This window comes from Callithrix jacchus, chromosome 1 (genome assembly GCF_049354715.1).
Source record: "Callithrix jacchus isolate 240 chromosome 1, calJac240_pri, whole genome shotgun sequence".
Classification (NCBI taxonomy): Eukaryota; Metazoa; Chordata; class Mammalia; order Primates; family Cebidae; genus Callithrix; species Callithrix jacchus.
In genome coordinates, this window is record NC_133502.1 from 153,759,714 (window position 1) to 153,776,209 (window position 16,496).

General features: G+C 36.5%; 1 protein-coding gene across 11 annotated transcripts in view; it reads left to right on the top strand.

Moving 5' to 3' along the window:
* Window positions 1–16,496, top strand: part of SLC44A1 (solute carrier family 44 member 1) — a 189,483-nt gene that overhangs the window by 126,011 nt on the left and 46,976 nt on the right. For 7 of the 11 annotated variants that reach the window (XM_017975217.5, XM_078373714.1, XM_035253668.3 and 4 more), the window contains 3 exons: window positions 4,604–4,741; window positions 12,985–13,221; window positions 15,285–15,365. In XM_017975217.5, coding sequence (XP_017830706.3) covers window positions 4,604–4,741; window positions 12,985–13,221; window positions 15,285–15,365 — 456 coding nt within the window. Of the gene's footprint in view, window positions 1–4,603; window positions 4,742–12,984; window positions 13,222–15,284; window positions 15,567–16,496 lie in introns of all 11 variants that reach the window. The other 4 variants (XM_035253654.3, XM_054258511.2, XM_035253678.3 and 1 more) reach the window with 1 other exon arrangement.

Genomic DNA, 16,496 nt, shown 5'->3' on the forward strand with positions numbered 1-16,496 from the left:
AAAGAAAGAAATATCTATTGAAGTTAAGATTTGCAACACATTTTTAATTTTTATGACCTTGAAAAGGTCTAGGAATTTAGAACAAAATTGGATGAAGGCTACAGTATGAGTTTGACTTTGTTCTCTGTTTAGGCTTCTATAACAAAATACCATATACTACATGGCTTCTAAACAACAGAAATTTATTTATCAGAGTTATACAGTTTATGAGAACTATTCCCATAGTGCTAGAGGCTGGGAAATCCAAGATAAGGCACCAGCAAATTCAGTGTCTTGTGTGGGCCTGTTTCCTCATTTAGAGATGGCACTTTCTTGCTGTGACCTCACATGGTGGGAGAGACAAAACAGCTCTTTGTGGTATTATAAGAAAAAAAATAAGGGCACTAATCCCATTCATGAAAATAGAACCCTTATGACCTAATCACCTCCCAAAGACCCTACCTGCTAATACCATTACCTTGCTGACTATGTTTCAACATATGAACTTTGAGAAGACACAAACATTCAGATCATAGCGTTCCCCTTCTCACCTTTGCCTCAAATAAGAAAGGAATAATTGTAGTTACCTTTTCCTTTATTTAATTTATAAGGATCCACACAGAATTGCACATACCCTATTCCCTTAGTATTGATGTCTAGCTTGCCCCTATTGAGTCATTATATAAATATTTTAAACTTTAAGAAAATTTCTAGGTTCTTCAGTAAAGAAAGGAAAGAAAATATAAAAATGAAGACATTGTGTTATGGGACAGATGGCCACACAGACCTGTTTCATGCATGGTGACCCTCTGCCCTAATATATTTTCTTTCACATAATCAGCACTTTTTCACTATATCTTGACACACAGAAGTACAACCAGGAACTGCATGGGCTAACAGGTATCATTTTAAAAAGACTCCTGGATGGTGGTCATCCTTCATCTTGCTCGTGGGGGTTGAATAGTTTCAAGCTTGTATCCTACCCAAGCAGATGTTGAGCGTGGGCTAAATGTTAATCACTGATGTCTGTCTGTGGGCAGTTTAGCTCCAGATAAGGAAGGCTGTCTGAGAAGAAGGTGGGTGGATTCCAAAAATCTCAAACAAAAGTCTGAAGAAAGCTCAGAGAACGGTTATCAGGGAAAGCCACAAAGGACTCCAAAATTCCTAAAGACCTTAAGCATGAATTCTTGTAGACTAGGAAGGATAGAAAGAGAGGGAATTTTCATTGGCCTGCTATGATCGGCAGCACATTTTTCTTTCTGAAGAGGTCATCTTGACCTTTGTGTATCCAGTTCATCTTCCTACCTTGGGAGTGAGTGAAGGAGCTTGCAAAATATTCATCTACTTTTTTTCAGTTGGATTGAATACAGAGGAATTTCATAGATCCAAATTTAGAAAGGCTAAATTTCTGTGAGTACATCCAACCCTTACAGAAATTTCTCAGAGGGGCGGAGAAAAGATATTATCACTGCCTCTTTATCTACAAACAAATAGACTTCTGCCCTAAAAGCAGATGGAATGGAGCAGGGCAGGGTGATAAGAAGAAAGCAAAAGAGGAATAATTATAATTCTCAAATGAAAGGAAGCTTCTAAAAATTAATGAGGGAGATAAAAAAGCTTTTATAGTGTAGTTTAGAAGTGTTGGGCTTTCTCGAATCATCTGGTCTGATGATAACACAGGAGAGAGAATGGAGATACGTGGGTCCTCTCTTGCTTCTGTCTCAAGGAAATTCATGGTGAACTGGAAAGGGCAGAACACTGTAGTTAAGAGTGAGTTGTTCCTTACTGGGGGTGGGAGTGGACATAAGCTAGTACCTAGCTGATTTAAATGCGTTATCCAATTTCCTTGATTCTAGACATTATGAAACTGTTTAGCATCAGGATGCATCTCATAATCAATATGTATATTTAATATGGTAGGATATTTTCTTCTGAAAACTTGTTATGAATAACTGGCTCATTAGTCTCTTGATGAGATCTTAGAATGTGGGAAATAAGGTACTTCTCTTCAAAGGAGTCAGATCCCAGATCACTGAAGACTTTTATCAATTATATTGTTTAACTGAAGAATTACAGTGAAAGATGCTGAAAGATCGGAGATTGTGGAGGAAGTTACTAAAACTTGAAATGAGCACATGTGGTTTGTATTTCCAATGAGAGGGTGGGTTCCACATACAGTAGATGAGGTTGATATTAATCCTTAGCAGTACTCTAGATAGAACAGGAGGGCAGCAAGCTTTTTCAGTAACGGGCCAGAGATAGTATTTTTAGCTTTGTGGGCCACACAGGATCTTTCACGGCTGCACAATTCCATCACTGTTGCATGAAAGCAGCCATAAACAATATATAAACAATGAGCACAGCTATGTGCCAGTAAAACTTTATTTACAAAAGGAATTGGCAGGTCAGATACGACCTGCAGGTGGTAGGTTGACCGCCCCTGCTCTCGAATAAATTGTTAACTTAGTGTTTTTGTGAGTACTTAGGGAACTGGTGAGAACTGAAAACCAATCTGTGTTCTTTGAGAATAGAGCTGGCTGGGGCAGTTCTTCTTTATCGTTTTTCAGCAAGGTTAATGTTACACAAGATCAAAAGTATAGTTTATTTTTACTTCATTGAGGCACTTGGCAGAGTATTTCAAAAGAAGCTTTTGTAGAATATAAAAAAAAAAAACTTGGAGCACTGCAGTTAGTTCACTCTGTGGTACCTGCTATTGTTTATCTGATAAGAAGCACTGGCAGAAGGCAATGTAAAGGAGCAAAAAGCAGGTAGATGCTAACAGAAGCACTTAGTATGAGTTCTTTAAAATATTCTGTATTTTAGTTTTTGCAATAAAAAGACTTGTAAACATAATATAGTAATATATTCTGATGATAATAAACTTCCCCAATTTTTATGATGGAATTCTATATACCAAAATCATACTGTATTTCTTAGAGAGCACCGTAATTTATTTCCTACTGCCCCATTACTGGAAAAAGCTTAAGAACCATAGGTAGTGTCCTGCTCAGTACAGTACTCTCTTTGGCTCTGAAATGTCCTGCATTTTTAATCAATGAATTTAATCATATAATGGCAAGTTAAATTTTTTTGATAACTCAAACCTCATCTTCATTTCAGACTCCTAATAACTAACAAGCTTATAATTAGATCCATAAATTGTAGACTATCTCTCCTGGGCTCAGTGGTTAAAGCTTTATAGACAGCACAGTGTAAAGTAAGTCCTTTATCTCCAACAGTTTCCCAGCAATCCCAACATTTGGGACCCAGCGACAGTTTAAGTCAACACTAAACCCAGAATTCCTCAGGACTGAAAGTTTTAGTCACAAAGTTCATACACTTTGCCTTCCTAAGACTCAAACATATTTGATGTTATAATTCTTTTTCACATTTCCCAGAAAACATCAATGCTGTTCTAGAATGTAACATAAAAAAGAATGGAAAAAAATCAGTCTATGACTAGTAGGTCAAAGAGCACATGGGGCAGCAGAAGCAGGTATAATTGAATGAAAGTGTATCCGCTAGAACTCAGTATTTTAAGGAACAGAAAGCTCAGCTCAATCTGGCCTGAACAAGGGAGAGAGAGAGAAAAGGGGAGAGGGAGACGAAAGTGGAGCAGGGAAGAGCTGGGATTCTTAACAATTTTTTAGCTTCTATAACTGAAAAGTTAGAAATCTGGCAAGTTCCCAATGTCCCAGTTGTCAGCAAGGCAAAGTACCTGGTTCTCCCTGCTCTGATTTCATGGTGTTGGTCTCACCCTCAGTTTTACACTGTGACCTTCAGCAGCTCTTCTCATTTTGTTAGCCAAAGAGCTATAGTCGTTCATACCCTCACACCTTTCCAGAGAACCTATGGAAGAGAAAGAAAGCCTCTTTTTTCCAGAGGCCCCAGGGAATATCACTTTTGCTTTCATTGACTCTGATTGGTTTATTCACCAATTCTGAACCAATCATTGTGGCCAGTAGGTAGAGTATGCTAATTGGCTTATGTCAAGACCCATCCCCAGAGCTCGAGGTAGTAACAGTCTCACTGGGACCGACACAGGAAATGGGGTAAGGCTGTTTCCTCAAATAAGATTTAGGGTTCTGCTCCCAGGAAGAGGAGGGGTATAAAATGCCAGCCATTAAAGAGTTGTGTACTACAAGAGCTGTGAGAAGTGAGAGCATAGAAGAAAGCCACCAAGGAGGAGATAGTGGATTTTCCAGATAAAACAGCATAGCAATCTGATGCCCACGCCTACCTCTTCAGCTTTTAAAGCATCACTGAAATGATTACATTGCACTGCTGATGTTCACAGTCACGACCCTGAGGCATCTAGGAAAGATTAAATTATGTTTGATTTACTAAGACAGGGAAGAAGTTAATGGATGTTAGAAAGGTTTGTGTATGTTTTAATAAATAACAGTGTTTTTAAAGGAACAAAATGAAGCCAAATGGAAAGTTATTTTTACCATGTGAGGTTTTAAGTCATATTTTCTTGTACTCAGTCTCAATCTTCACCTCATTAAAGGGTGCCATATGTTTGACTGAAATATTTTTAAGCTATGTTTTAGCTGTGTTCAGTTTATATCTTAACAAAAGAAGTTCAGTTTTTGATGAAAATGCTGTTTTTGCTTTTGTCCAGAATGCATACACAGCCACAGCTATCAACAGCACCAACTTCTGCACCTCAGCAAAGGATGCCTTTGTCATTCTGGTGGAGAATGCTTTGCGAGTGGCTACCATCAACACAGTGGGAGATTTTATGTTGTTCCTAGGCAAGGTAAGACCAAGTATTTTGTCTGCAACATACAGTAATTTTTACATATATATTTGCTCTTTTATTTTAAAAATATCCAGCCTACCAGAAACTAAAAGTAATAAATAGCAGGTTCTTAGAAAGCCCCTACTATGTGTCTAGCATTGTTATAAGCACTTGACATACATTGTGCTCATTTAATCCTCACAATAAATTTTTAAGGTAAATTCCATTATTATCCTCATTTTACAGATAGGGAAACTCAGACCTGGAGAGGCTAAGTCATGTGCTCATCCTTCTCTTTACATATTTCGAAATGTAAAGAATTATGAAATAGTCTTCCTTGTGGTTAGTGGTACTGCAGCTGGAGCCTGACTGCCTGGATTTCGGTTCTGGCTCAGTCACTGATAGCTGTGTGACCTGGGCAGGGTAGATAATTACTCTGGGCCTCAGTTTGCTCATCTGTAAAACTGGAATATAATAGTGCCAAACTTGTAGGGTCGTGAGGTTAATGCATGGTTAATACATGTAGGGTATCTAGGAGAGTGCCTGACACATTTTAAGTTCTCAATGTATGTCAGTTGTCATGATTATTATTATTATAGTATTATGTAAAGCCCCTTTAAAATAGAGCCGTAAAAGAATGAGACTTATACTTTCCTTAGAAGTGTCGAACAAGAGGCAATTTATTCTATACTATTAAAATACTGCAAAATATTCAATAACATAATTAGATTTCATTGTATCTGAACTTAAAACCATAAAATACTCAGAAAATTTTTTTAATTGAGGAAAGAAAAGGACTTATACTATCACCACTATAACTGAATAATGTATCATTTCTATATATTTCTTTCCATTTTTTTATTGGCTTGTATTTCTCTATAGTATAACAATCACAGCATACATACCTGTTTGTTCTGCCCATTTCTCTTTATAGTACATCCATATTTATTTTTCATCTTGCTTTGATAATTTTCACAATTACTCATTATTACCATGGTAAATATCCACCAAATAGTATTTTTAAACGTTCTCTTACTATTGAACACTTAGGTTGTTCTAGCCAACTGTGTTTTTTAAGTGTTTTTGTAAAGAAAGTATGTTTGGCATGGAGAAGCATAGCATTGTGTACGGTGAAGTGGATAGGTTCTCTACAGCTGATTCAGAAATACTTCACAGTCTTTATTTTTATTTTTGTTTACCTATTTATAATCTATCCCTACAGCTAAGGAAAGATATGAAGCAACTTAGAATAAAAGCATATATATGTATATACACATACACACAGTGATTTTTTTGTTGGTGATGGTGACGTAGTCTCACTCTTTGCCCAGGCTGGAGTGCAGTGGTGCCATCTCAGCTCACTGCAACCTCTGCCTCTCAGGTTCAAGCAGCTCTCTGCCTCAGCCTCCTGAGCAGCTGGGATTATAGGTGGCCGCCACCATCTCTGGCTAATTTTTGTATTTTTAGTGGAGACAGGGGTTTCACCATGTTGGCTAGGCTGGTCTTGAACTCCTTACCTTGTGATATACCCATCTTGGCCTCCCAAAGTGCTGGGATTACAGGTATGAGCTAGCGCACCTGGCCCCACACAGCAATTTTTAAAAAGGGAAATAAGAAGCCATTTAGAGAACTAAGGGAGATACTAAGTGGCAATATTTGATGATGATGATTTTAGTAAACCCTGATTAAGATACTTTGGATACCTGGCACTGAGTGAAGGGCTTTTGTTAAGTGTTACATATGGTCTTCCCCTGTAAGGTGAGCTACTGGTGTTATCTTTGGTTTCCTCTACTGTAAAATAAAGTTTAGAGAACAAATTAGGTTGACCAAATTTAGACAACTAGAATGATGTGGCAGTTCAAACTCAGGTCTATATGACTTCTAAGTTACTAATCACTGTGTGCTGTAATTGCCTCTACTGACATTAAATTTGCCCGTGGGTCTTTTTTTTTTTTTTTTTAAGCCTTTGACACAGTAATTCTGAGTCAATAGTAAGCCATTCCTGGTAATACTAATTGCAAACAAATACAGCATTATAGCGACCAATTGTAAACAATCTGAACCCTAGCAATAGAGAAATGGTTGGAATAATAGTCAACAGACTGATATTCACCTACTAAGCCATGTTTTTTATTAAGAGTTTATAGTACAAAGAAATGCATATAATGTAATAAATGAAAAAGCTAAGTAAAACTACCAGGCTTTAGTAGTGTTTAAAAATGTACATAAGAAAAAGAGTAGAAATGAATATTTCAAGTTATTAATAATGATTACCTTTGGATATTGAAAATATAGATGATTCCAAACCCCTACCCCACTTTACGATAGTATGATAATGTTCTCTATATTGAGTGTGCATTCTTTTTTTAATGAAAAATATAAAGATGGCCTGGGTGCGGTGGCTCACATTTGTAATCCCAGCACTTTGGGAGGCCGAGGTGGGTGGATCACCTGAGGTCAGGAGTTGGAGACCAGCCTGGCCAACATGGTGAAACCCCGTCTCTACTAAAAAATACAAAACAAAAAAACAAAACAAAAAAACTTAGCCAGGTTTGGTGGTGGGCACCTGTAGTCCCATCTACTCAGAAAGCCGAGGTGGAGAATTGCTTAAACCCAGGAGACAGAGATAGGAGACAGAGGTTGTAGTGACCTGAGATCGCACCACTGCACTCCAGCCTGGGTGACAGAGTGAGACTCTGTCTCAAATAAATAAATAAGGAAAATATAAAGATGATAAAGGACAATGTTCTAAAATTGGCATTTTTTCAGCAGCCTAGTGACCTGTCAAAACTTTTTCTTTATCATATTATTTTATTAATATCTTTATAGAGTGCCTACTAATAATATGGTTAGGACTATTATAGGTTCTGGTTATATACTGATTAATACATATAATTTAAAATCTAGTAGAGGACCAGGAGCGATAGCTCATGCCTGTAATCCCAACATTTTGGGAGGCTGAGGTGGGCGGATCATTTGAGGTCAGGAGTTCAAGACCAGTCTGGCCAACATGAGGAAACACCATCTCCACTAAAAATATAAAAATTAGCCAGTCGTAGTGGTGCATACCTGTAATCCCAGATACCTGGAGGCTGAGGCACAAGAATCACTTGAACCTAGGAGGCGGAGGTTGCGGTGAGCCGAGATCACACCACTGCATTCCAGCCTGGACAACAAAGTGAGACTCTATCTCAGAAAAAAAAAAAAAAAAACTAGTAGAAATGGCAGTTTTGTATCCCTCTTTTCACTTGGTATTACATTATGAACATTTCTTGTTTTATTAAAACTTTTCTAACTATGGTTATACAACTGTTGTATCGTCATTTATTTAATCAATCTTCAGGTTTCTTGTTTTTACAGTTGAGCTGTTTTGTTTTTTACTAACCTAAAGCTTATATTTGTATATAAATCTTGCCCACATCAATATTTATTTCCTGAGGCCAGAATCCTGGAATTACAATTGATTAGGGTTCTTGATTGTGCATTGCCAAATTGCTTTCCAGAAAGATATATTTTTAATAATGTAATATTTATAATATTTCAAATGACTTTAATAACCATAAAAGATAAATACATTTTTTAATTGAAACATTTCAAAAAGAGGAAAAGAAATCTTCTGGATTTCTAACATTTTAAGATAAATGTTCTTTAGTTTTTCTTTCATTATAATTAAATGACTGCTAGTATACAGAATTTGTTTCTAATCAGGTAGTTCAACTAATAGATCATAGTAAACATTATAAGACATGATGCCAGAAATGAATTGTTCATATACACAGCAACTTGAATGAATCTTGAGGGAATTATGCTGAGCAAAACAATTGAATCCCGGAAGATTAATTCCATGTATATAATATTGTAGAAATGACAACAAGGCTGGGAACCATAGCTCACGCCTGTAATCCCAGCACTATGGGAGGCCAAGGAGGGTAGATCTCTTGAGCCTAGGAATCCAGGACTAACATGGCGAAACCCTATCTCTACAAAAAAATATAAAACTTATCTAGGCATGTTATTCCCAGCTACTCAGGAAGCTGAGGTGAGAGGATCACTTCAGCCCAGAGGCAGAGGCTGCGTTGAGTTGTGATCACACCACTGCATTCTAGTCTGGGTGACAGAGCAAGACTCTTTCTCAAAAAGAAAAAAATGAAATGACAAGAGTATGGAAATGGAGAATGGATTTGTGGTTAGAAATCAGGTTGGGGAGGAGGGGAAATAGCTATAAAATAGCAAAGCGAAGGGTTCCAGTGATGATAGATAATACTGTTCATCTTCGCAATATCAATGTCAATATCATGGTTGTAATATCTACTGATATCACATGCTATAGTTATATTATGCTATAGTTTTGCAAGATGTTAACATTGAAGGGAACTGGGTAAAAGGTACATGGAAGCATTCTACTGTTTCTTCCAACTGCGTGTGAATTTGTAATTACCTCAAAATTTTAAATTCAATTTTTAAAACTCTGAATTTAAAAAGGAAAACTAAAAGACATCATTATGGGTTCCATTTCTATGGTACCCTAACGTTTTTATGGAATGTGAATTAGATTTGCAGGGGATCTTAGCTCTTCCAGTTTAGTGACTTGAAACATAGTCACTGGCCGATAGGTTCCTAAAGGTAAAAATAGATATTTATTTTAAATTTAAAGCTAATTTAAATATTTTAAGTATAGATATTTGTCCTAATAAAGCTATCTGAAAACCCCTCAAAATCTCAAATTTCTTTGCTTCTGTGTGAAATTATTTTACCTTTATTTGGTAGTATCTTTTCTCACACTAATTATATCTTCTAGTTGACAATTTATTCGACTTGGATTAATAAAATTGAGAATATGAATTATTACTTACAAATGCGATTTTGTTGGTAAACGATATCTTTCAAAATGTAGGTTTTCTGGGGAAAAGGCATCGTAAATGTTGCCCTTACGATAGCAAAAAAAGAAAGAAAGGGTGGGAGGGAGAAGCATTGTCAGGCATTGCATTAAATACTTTTAGAATGCTTGTTTTAACAATCATGGGATGCATCTATTATTATGTCTCTGTAAAGATGGAAAAACAGGCTCAGAATGGTTCAATGAACTTGCATAGAGTTACAAAACTAAGTACTAATTCTGTAATTCAAATCTACGTCTTTCTGACTCCAAAAGTAGCATCCTTTCCTTCCTGCTTCACACATCCTCCCCAAAGTGTGAATCTCTTCTACTGTATTTTCAAGAATTTATCCTCTAGCATGTCTAATTTTTTTTCTTTTTTGAGATGGAAACTTGCTGTTTGCCTAGGCTGGTCTTGAAGTCCTGGGCTCAAGTAATCATCCTGCCTCAGCCACCCAAGTAGCTGGAACTATAGGTGCAAGCCATCATGTTCAGGAAGGGATGTCTTAACTTCTAAAGTCATGTGCCCTATTAAGATAAAAGTTCGATCTTGGCTGTTCAATATATTTATATTTGTTTATCTATGATATATATATATATATATATATACACACACACACACACATACAGTTGTTACTAATATATGCCTTATAAAGCATACTAAAGAAGACATTTTAAATGTATGAGAAATATAATGGAAGTCCCAGGTGATCCTGTTAACAATACTCCCTAGGATGTGTGTACTCCACCATGGAGATGACTGATACGCACCAGTACTTCTTGAGACATAGGCTTTATCAGCACCTGGGATACTTTTTAAATGTCAGCTACTGGGCTTTATCTTGGATCCAACCAACCAGACTCTGGGAATAGGGCCCAGGAATCTGCATTCTAAGCCTTTCTACAGTTTGAGAACCATTCGTGTATCTACTTGAATAAGTGCATGATACTCTTTCAGTATATTTAGGAGTAACTACTACTTTTTTTTTTTTGGCAAAACATCACTAATTTTTGAAGTTGTTCCTCAAATGGCAATATCTAACCTTCCATCTCACCAGCTTTTTGTCTCAATAGCTAGTTTGTTTGAGCCACACCTTCTTTCTATAACTAATTTTACCATTTCAAAGGGGCTTAATTTTTAATGGCATGATAAGAGCATGAAGAACCTCAGCCCTTCAATAGGGTGGATGTGTAATATCTGCAGAGTATAGTGTAGTTATTATTCACTATAAAATTGCAACCAGGAGAGTGGAAGAAAATGGAAGTAATGGCTGAGCATGGTAGCTCACACCTGTAATCCCAGTACTTTGGAAAGCCGAGGCAGGTGGATCACCTGAGATCAGGAGTTCAAAACCAGCCTGGCCAACATGGTGAAACCCCATCTCTACTAAAAAATAGAAAAAAAAAAAAAGCCAGGCATGGTGGCTGGTGCCTATAGTCCCAGCTACTTGGGAGGCTAAAGTGGTGAATCACTTGAACCCAGGAGGCAGAGGTTATAGTAAGCCGAGATTGTACCACTGCACTTTAGCCTGGGCAATAAAGCGAGACTCTGTCTCCAAGAAAAGAAAAAGAAAATGGAAGTAATTAACCATCTATGGAAATAACCCCAGAAAATATGTCACTATAAGAGAAGATTTATAAGTGTATTGCTACAAAAATGGTGGGGAAGGCCGGGCACGGTGGCTCACGCCTGTAATCCCAGCACTTTGGGAGGCCAAGGCGGGTGGATCACGAGGTCAAGAGATCGAGACCATCCTGGCCAACATGGTGAAACCCCGACTCTACTAAAAATACAAAAATTAGCTGGGTGTGGTGACGTGTGCTTGTAGTCCCAGCTACTTGGGAGGCTGAGGCAGGAGAATTGCTTGAACCTGGGAGGTGGAGGTTGCAGTAAGCCGAGAGGGCACCACTGCACTCCAGCCTGGCGACAGAGCAAGACTCTGTCTCAAAAAAAAAAAAAAAAAAAATAGTAGAGAAGCCTTCCAAAACTTCGGTGGACCCAGATTTGTTCCATAAAAGCAATTTATAGCTTAACCAATGTCTCATCTGAGAGAGGGATCAATTTATAGCTGAACCAATGTATCATCTAATGCATTTAACTCTGGGTTAAGATAATGGTGAATGAAAAATGCTTTGATGATGACAAATATTGGAGAAAATGCCAACGAAGAATTATCAGTCTTAGCACTAGACAAGAAGAGGCTGCCATGATTCTAGAGGTCTCTCTTTTCTCTTGACTTAAGGCCTTATATAAGACAAAGTAAAGGACTAGGTAAGAGTGTCTCTAGAATTCAGTACAATCCATTACTGCTGTGTATCAATCAATATCCAAATATTTGCTGAGTTTTTATCTAGAAAGAGCACTGGGGTTGACAACATAAGACCATTATTTTTGTAGGATCTACTCTTTTTTTTACTCTCGTGACCTTGACGTTGGATCTACTCTTCAACTCAGGTCGGCTAGCATCTCTAAGTTTGTTTCCCAGTCTATAAAATGGGATGATAATATATGCAATAACCATTCATAGGATTATTGAAAAGCTGGAATAAAATGTATTTTAAAAACCACAAAAATTTTAAAATGCTGCATGTGAAATGATGAAGCATCAGAGTAGGTGGTTCTTGACAATAACTAAATTGGTTATTTCTTTTATTGTTTTAGCATGGATGTTTTTGGCAACCTCTTCACAGAGAGTCCAAATATATACTTCATGGCAAATTATTTTAAATTTACCACATATTCTATGTGAAATAAAATACGAAACACAGAAAAAGTTCTAAGACTATAGATGTTTGTTGCAGCATTATTTATATCTGAAAACAGTATAAATCTCCAACAGTAAGAGAATGATTAAATGTATTTTAAATCACTCACAAAATGAAATTATGTAGCTGAGTAAATATTTATGAAGCATTTATAATGAAACTTCTATAAATATTAATGAAAAGCTTATAGTTATTTGTTTATATAATACTATTTCATATATATGAAAATGCTTAGAAAAAAATGCATAACATTACACTGAAATATCAATCTTTTCTGAGTGCTAAGAGTGTGCAAATTTTTACTAAAATATTCATACATTTATCTTAAAAATTGCCACAGATTCTAAATAGGTTAAGTTTTAGGGGAGCACACTTGAAAAACTTGATTATCTTTAAACCAGAATCATTTAAAGTATGATTTTAAAATGTATATGATAAGCATGTATACTCTGTGTGTATATGGGAATATGCGGATTTTATTTCCTTATTTGTGATGGAGTGGCCTCATGCAACCATCGTTTATAAATAGTGAAGAGAATTTTTAAGTCTGCAAATGATGAAGAAACAGTGGTTTTCTCCAGTAGGACATTAAATGTGATCTTTGTTCTCTCTGCTTCAGGTGCTGATAGTCTGCAGCACAGGTTTAGCTGGGATTATGCTGCTCAACTACCAGCAGGACTACACAGTATGGGTGCTGCCTCTGATCATCGTCTGCCTCTTTGCTTTCCTAGTCGCTCATTGCTTCCTGTCTATTTACGAAATGGTAGTGGATGTATTATTCTTGTGTTTTGCCATTGATACAAAATACAACGATGGAAGCCCTGGCAGGGAATTCTATATGGATAAAGTGCTGATGGTAAGTACTTCAAATGCCCTTTCCCATTTTAGGGATAAAAATGTTTTACAGAACATTCTCTATATTTAATTTGCACTATATGCAGTTGAGTAATTTAGAATTAAACCAGTAGCACTCACTCATGAATGAGGTTAATCTTGGGTAAGTGAGGGAAGAAGGTGTCTTGGCATGGACAAGATCATTTCAGATCCAATTAGCTAGAGCAGTACTTGTTAATAGTCCTAAGTTCATGCTCTTCCTGCTGCCCCTCTCTCTGCAGTTAGATAGATTTGAATTGACTTTTTAAACTAGCTTCTAGACCTTGAATTGGAAAACTGGGCTACTGATGTTCTGTGTGCCTTTTCCTGAAATGGGGCTCAAAGACAAGATATCCTGTTTCCCAGGTCCTAGTGCCTTCCTGTCTTTCTCTATCTACCACTGCCCCAAACGTTACTGCTATCACCCCTGGTCAAAACTCATCATCTTAAATATGGTAGGCCAAATTGAAAGCATTTTGTGATGAATACAGTTAACAGACCCATGACTGATAGAGTGCATTGTTTTTTATTAGTCAAGATCTAAACCTTTACACAGATATTATGTGCAGAAAATTTTTTAAAAATTTGAAAACCTTATTAAATGGTTTAAGTACCATTATAATTAATGTTAAATGTTACCAAAGTAAAGATGCTTTTCTAAATAATAGTAGTTTGCTATTAAGCTATGAAATATTTCTATCTCAAAAATGAGTAATAATAAATACTAAGCATTATACATTGAAATAACAAGTCATTTACCAGGAGCATATTTTATCCAGTTAAATCTAAAATAAGTATATTAATAAATCAGCTAGATTTTTTTTTCTTTCTTTTTTTTTTTTTTTTTGAGATGGAGTCTTGCTTTGTCACCTAGACTGGAGTGCAGTGGCGTGATCTTAGCTCTGCAACCTCTGTCTCCTGAGTTTCAAGCAGTTCTCCTGCCTCAGCCTCTTGAGTAGCTAGGATTACATGCGTGCCCCACCACACCCAGCTAATTTTTAGTAGAGACTCGGTTTTACCATATTGGCCAGGCTGGTCTCAAACTCCTGACTTCAAGTGATCTGCCCGCCTCAGCCTTCCAAAGTGCTAGGATTACAGGCATGAGCCACTGTGCCCAGCCTAGATTTTTTTTTTCCGATGGCAAAAATTCCAAATGATTTAGCTGACCTATTTGGCACTGATTTCTTCTTTTTCTGACATCAGCTAAATTGTGGACATTTTCTTAATGTCTAAACTAATTCTAACTGGTTTTTTCTTAATAGAATTTGATCATGAGTATTGCATTTCTTTTGTGATTAAAGCATTTAGAAGGGTGTTACTGTTTTTTGAGTTACTGATCAAAAGCAGAGTAAAAATACTGTTTTCCACCCTTCAGTTTTCTCTGTAGGAATGGCAAGGGTATTTAATAAAGAAGTGCTCCATAAACATTGACAGAACAGAAATGTTTCCTTGGGGCATATTCCCATTTCGACTACAGCTAACCATAGGTCTGGTTGATATACCCTGTCTTCCTGCTTTATGAAGTAATGTCATGGTCAGATTGACATTTAAAAAAAAGTACTTTGTTTATGATTTGCTTGGTTTTAAAACAAAAGCATTATGTGCTTAGCAATATCAATGCATTCTTTTACCTTCTATGGTTATTTAAAAGTGGAGGCTTATGGAGTAACATAATCTTGTTTCATTAAACCTTGATATAGAAAAAAATAAAACAGCAAATAAAATGATATTCTGAGTGCGAGAAAATAGCCTCTTTAAAATGTTAGGTATTTTCTCTTCCAGGTAGAACTAACATTATCTCTTGGAGCCTTAGTAAGATTGTCACAATGAATGGATGGAAAGAAGATTATTTGAATCAGCAGATTGCAATTCATTCCTACAAAATTTAGTAGCTCTCATGTGTGATACTAAACATTATTTATTGCTATGTTTTTAGGCCATTCATTTACCAAGATTGAGTCAAAAATGTAAATGTTCTTTAGAATTTATCTACTAGCAAATCTGAAAGGACCCAAGAATTTATGCAGTATGGTCCATGTTTTGCAGGAGTTTGTGGAAAACAGTAGGAAAGCAATGAAAGAAGCTGGTAAGGGAGGCGTCGCTGATGCCAGAGAGCTAAAGCCGATGGTAGGTGGAGATGAGGAGGTGGCCACCCTCCAAGAATTTCACTTTCACTTCCTCTCTCTCTCTGTCTTCACTGACTGCACTTCTTCAGGAGAAGCTTTTGTTATCTGTATCACGCAGGACGTGCTGCTCTTTCTGTTTGTGTGCTTACCCATCACTTGGATGGCAGAATTCTTGTCACAACTGAGACCACCTTCTGTAAAAGTAAGCTGAAAGGAACAGCATCCTTGTCAGTGCTCGGGGGGTTGGGGATGATAGTTTTGTCCCTAAGGTAAAACTGCTGTTGCTCTTGTTTCCTTTTTAACTGTCAGTGTTTGGCTTTCATCAGACTGAACATTTTGGTGTACACTTGAACTGACGGTTTGATTTTTTATCATTTTGGAAGGTGATCATAGCAATTCCTTTCAACTTGCTAAAATTCATACTCTCCCTTTAAAAGATATTGTTCTGTTTACATTGCTGTCCTTTTCCCTTGGCTGCCTTTTCCTTCTGTTGCCTGGATTGTACTTTGTTCCTTAAGCTATTTTTCAGTAACAAACAAGGCTGTTTTCATTAGTACTCACATTCCCATTCAGTTAGACAATCTAGTCTTTTCCCAGTTTAATTATGAGATGGATATATTATTTCTAGTCATTGATATTATATATATGTATATATACACAAATATATCTCTCTACTTTGATTTGAAAAAAGCAGCTTAATGAGCGTAAGAGAATCTTGAGCTGCTTTTCCTGTGGATATTGTCACTATATCGTAACAACAGATGCCTCTATCATATATCAGTCTAATTACTTCTAATTTAAACACTGTTAAACATAAAAACATTATTTTAAAAATAGCCTGTTTATTTTCAAATATTACATAATTGTCTACATCCTTAAATAATTAATTTTAAACAATGTGCCCCTGACTACATTAATGTTAAAAAGTGTGAGGTAAGAAATTTCCTTTCTGTCTTCCTTACACTTTAATAAATGATTTTATTTATAGCAAGCTTGTCTAACCTACTGTCTGTGGGTCACATATGGCTTAGGAAGGCTTTGAGTGCAGCTCAACATAAATTTGTAAACTTTCTTAAAACATTATGAGATTTTTTTGCAATTTTTTTAAGTTCGTCAGCTATCCTTATTTTAT